This window comes from Pagrus major, chromosome 17, assembly GCF_040436345.1.
Source record: "Pagrus major chromosome 17, Pma_NU_1.0".
Classification (NCBI taxonomy): Eukaryota; Metazoa; Chordata; class Actinopteri; order Spariformes; family Sparidae; genus Pagrus; species Pagrus major.
In genome coordinates this window covers 22,264,029-22,268,510 of record NC_133231.1, presented here as the reverse complement: position 1 = coordinate 22,268,510, position 4,482 = coordinate 22,264,029, and the positions used below count along the sequence as shown (strand labels likewise).

General features: G+C 45.4%; 1 protein-coding gene across 1 annotated transcript; it reads right to left on the bottom strand.

Moving 5' to 3' along the window:
- Positions 1–707: 707 nt before the first annotated feature.
- Positions 708–3,544, bottom strand: cited4b (Cbp/p300-interacting transactivator, with Glu/Asp-rich carboxy-terminal domain, 4b). The gene is made up of 2 exons (XM_073486148.1): positions 3,335–3,544; positions 708–2,412 (listed from the first exon to the last, which is right to left on the bottom strand). The coding sequence occupies exon 2, from the start codon at positions 2,401–2,403 to the stop codon at positions 1,624–1,626; it is 780 nt and encodes a 259-aa protein (XP_073342249.1). The 5' UTR covers positions 2,404–2,412; positions 3,335–3,544; the 3' UTR covers positions 708–1,623.
- Between the last annotated feature and the right edge of the window lie 938 nt (positions 3,545–4,482).

Here is a 4,482-nt window from a genome sequence, read left to right as displayed (position 1 = left end):
TCTCAGGCCATCCACTAGGAGAGCTGGGAAAAAGCAGCGCTGTCTTTGAGTCAGGGCTTACGAGCTTTAAGTCAGCTAAACCCCCATCAAGGTGAGCATTCTTTGGTCATTCTCACCTCCCCCAATAACACACACACACACACTCACATTACACTTCACACACAGCAAAGTAACAAATGTTTGTGTTTTTGCGGAGAAACCAGATATTCAAATGCTGATGTTGTAAGCCCATTAACCTTTAGAGGAATATTTGCAATCATTGTAAACATTTTCACCACCTATAATGTCAGAGCATGGCATTTGCTGAGATAACCGCCGAGAAAAAAAAAAAGTTGAATAGCAAATCCCATTTGGATATCACTGTATCAGATGTACACTGACATATAATACAGCTCCTCTTCTGCTAACCTGCAGAGAAACCTGCAATTATCACCACATGCCAATCATGCCCCTATCAGTGACACGGTGTCTTTTTAGAGATGAAAATGGCAAATTAAAAAGGAGAAGATGTGATACTGAAAACCCAGGAGGTTTGTTGGAGAGAATATATCATTCTCAAAAAGCATAAATATTGCATCTGTTTAAACGTTTCCATCCCAGACTTGAAAGAATCTGAGGTTTCCTTTCACCCGCAGGTTAACTTAAGCACTTAGCTAGCCCTCCGCTGCCTGGGGGGGAAGAACTGTGCAATGAATGGAAAAGCAGGCCACATTTCTATCCAGGCCATCTTTATTGATCCTCAAAACCCCTTTTCACAAAGACCATCCCCCCATCTTGACCACAAAAAAAGGGGACAATATAAACAACCAATAAATAACAATCTGCGCGATTAAGGCGGTTCTACATCTCCAATAGAACACAACAGTGTGGACATGTTGGAGTTATACAGCTTCATACAGTACAAGCAGTAGGTTTTTGAGAACATCACATCTAAAAAGGCAGCACTTTACCAAAAAGTGAACCATTTTTAAGATCTGGATGAGAGCCCCAGTCAAATGAGAGAACATTGTACTTCTGTCTGACCTTGGCGATAGAAAATCCAGGCTCTTTTGCAGATGACATTGTCATCCGAGCTTATTTTAAATACTAGGCCAGATAGAATGGGAAAAAAAATAATTCATGGGCAGAGAACTTAAATTTAATTTTTTTCGCCCATTCTACTCTCAGGGAAAAAAAAGAATCATTAAAACCACTTGGTTCTCAAAATGGAGAGGTGGCTGTTCTTTATATCAGTTTTCTCAGATAGGAATAAATAAATACACCTTTTTACTGGTAAACTGTCATAGAGTCCAGGCTTGGAGGCTACACAGTGTCATAGCATTGTTCAGAGTGGCTTTTAAGAATTTCAGCATTTCTTTATTACATTCATGTCCAGGAAATGGGAGAGGTGGAACGAGGCCTTGAAGCCAGCCACCCCTCAGCCACGAGCGCATGTGAGACTCGAGCACTGTGTTCCCTGTGGATATCCAGAGTTCTCTTCTGTGCACCCTGCGCCTCAACTCGGCTTAGTTGTACAGGGAGGTGCTCACGAAATAAAAAGTGAAGAGATGAGCACCCTTCATCCGTCCTGGACAATCCTCACTCGTCTGTCTCCGTTTGTGCAGCTTTGCAAATCAGGTCCTCTCAGCAGCTAACAGTGCTGGGCTGCTGTTTGCTGACAAAGTCTGAGATGAAGTCAAACTCATTCTGGCCCAGGAAGAGTTCTGGCAGCTCCTGGACCCGGTCCAAGCCCAGCTCCATGACCAGCGAGGTCAGGACCTCCTCGTCGATCATATCAGCGTCCATGCCGTTCAGGGCCAGGGCCGGCCCGGCCATGTGCTGCATGTTGGCCAGCTGAGCAGGGTTCATGCGGTACTGGGCCGTGGGCCCCATGTGGTTCCCACCCATAGGCCCCAGTGGGTGTCCGTGGTACTGGGTGTTGAGTTTCTGCAGCTGCATGCTGGCCATGAGCTGCTGGGACGTTAACCCTCCGTTCATGAACTGCTGTTGTTGTTGCTGTTGCTGCTGCTGCTGCTGCGGGTGCTGGGCTTGTTGCTGGTGCTGCTGCTGCTGTGGGTGCATGTGATGCTGCTGCTGAGGGTGATGCTGTTGCTGCTGCTGTTGGGGCTGGCCATTATACATCATGTTACCAGAGGTCATCTGGTGGTGACCCATCTGGGCCCCGTTCAGCTGTCCATTCATGGGTCCGCCCACCATGCCCTGCCGCTGCCTCATGGCGTTCTCCATGTTGGCCTGGGCGCCGCCGTAGTGCATCATCTGGCCGTTGGGCAGCGCCCTCATGCCCTGCTGGTTGGCATGCTGCTGGTGACCTGCCTGCAGGCCGCCATTCATGCCCATCCTGTAACTGTGGAGACTGGCGCCCGCTGAGCTGTGGTTCATGGGCATCATCAGATGGTCTGCCATGCCTCCTGTCTATGAGCGGAGAGAAGACACTGTTAGGACAATGTAGGGGCAAGACGAGATGTTTGGAAGCAGCAGCTACACATTTAGATGTCCATCTGAGCCAAACTGGTACACAAGACACACAAGAATTGTGTGTTTGGAGAGATTTTACATTGCAATGCCAATTACCTTCTCTGACACAATTCTTCCTCTAAATGTCACAATTCCACCTTAAGTTAAAAACAAAACTATATATCTGCAAGGTTGTTTTGCCCATTGGCGACCACTGGAAACCTTCACTGGTGTGTTTAGTCTCCCTCCAAACCTCCCCCTCTTTGTGCCAATGAATGAACGCCCAGGTTTGAAATTACAGGTTAACCTACACTGTTTGGGTACACGTTTTTCAGCGACATAATCCGTTGCACGACGCGATCGGGCAGAAGAAGGAGGAAAAAAAAAAGAAAAGACAAAACGCGTCCATGTCGTATTGCATTGCTTAAAAACATCTCGTGCGTGCTGCATGTCAGCTGAGACGAATGTGTTACATTTTACGCACGTAAGGTTGCAACAAAGAAACACTGACATCATGCATCAACATCTCCCCAACAGCTGAATCACCACATTTTCTAACAAGGCAGAAAATCCAACAAAGGCTTCGCGTCCCCCCTCTGCTGCTGCTGCTGCTCCACCACCACCTCCTCCTCCACCTCCCCGGATGACTTTGTCTCGATTTGCTCCAACGTTTGCATTCACTAATGTTGTCCGCTGTGGCTTTAATAACATCCGTTTGGTTAATCTCGAGTTTGTAACAAGAGGGGGAATGCAACAAACAATGGGAGCAGGAGCAGCAGGAGCAGGAGACCACCACCACCACACACCAAAAAAAAAAAAAACCTCCCGATTTCTCCCACAAGCGACCAAAAAAAAAAAAAAAGAGAAAGAAATCACTTACCCGTATCCGCTACGTTTTCACAAAGTTGCGCGACTTCGCTTCTTGCTCCGTCCTTTTTCTTTATAAAAAACCAAAAACAAAAAAAACAGTTCTCCTCTGCAAAGACTGAAGCTCCTCTGGATCTACAGTATGTATTCCGCTGGGTTACGCTTCATGCTCGAGCGGGGACGGTGTGCACAAAGACTGCCGCATCAGATCTTGAAACGACTGCCTATTTTCTGGGTCAACTCAGGGATTATGTACATCTAAAAAGCTCAGAGGAAGGCAGTCGGGGAGAGGTGGAGCCTCGGTCCTGCCTCTTCTTTGTTCCTATTGGCCCTACTTAATATAATTGTGCATGGGCGTAGATAGGAAAAAAAAAAAAGAGAGAGAGAGAGAAAGAAAAAGGGGGCTGCTGGAGAGCTGTGACACGGTAGCCAATTTAAATACCCTCCTCCCCACTGTTTCTTTTTGAAAAAATATTTGGACATCTTGTTTGTCTTCGTAGGTGACTGCTGCTTTTGTGATTACACTGGGAAAATAAAAGAGCCGTCGTTAAGTTTGATACATTTAATAGATAGATAGATAGATAGATAGATAGATAGATAGATAGACTTTTTGTTTTTATGTTTTATGCATGTATGTTTTCTGTGCCAGACTAACACTGCACAGATAATTTTTATATACACTTCTCAGGGAATAATGCATAGTGCATTAACACAAGCTGCAAAGCTGCAAAACTTCTACCCGAGCCGAACTCACAGTAATTTGTAAAAGGATGGGTTCTTTGATCCCAACATATAGACAGATTTGCACTAGTCTACATTGCAGCAAAGTATTCTGAAGTTTTGCATTTTTACTTTTGCCAAGGATGTTTTCATCCGTGTCCGTTTGTTTGTTTGTCAGCAAGATTACACAAGACATATGGAAAGGATGCTCCATCAAACTTGGATGGAGGATGGGTCTCGGCCCAGAAAAGACCCCACTAACATTTGGTGTAGATCTGGCCAAAGGGACGAATCCAGGAATTCTTAGTCTTTAACATTGCATGATAATTTTATTTTTTTACATTTTTATACGCTTCTCAGGGAATAATGCATGGATGAAGAAAAAATCTGGCATATTTAGGTGGCTGGTATCTATGAGTAAGTGGAATCTGATGTGAATCC

Bases quoted from the DNA above. Each gene is read 5' to 3' on its own strand.
- cited4b (XM_073486148.1), bottom strand. From the start codon at position 2,403: ATGGCAGACCATCTGATGATGCCCATGAACCACAGCTCAGCGGGCGCC.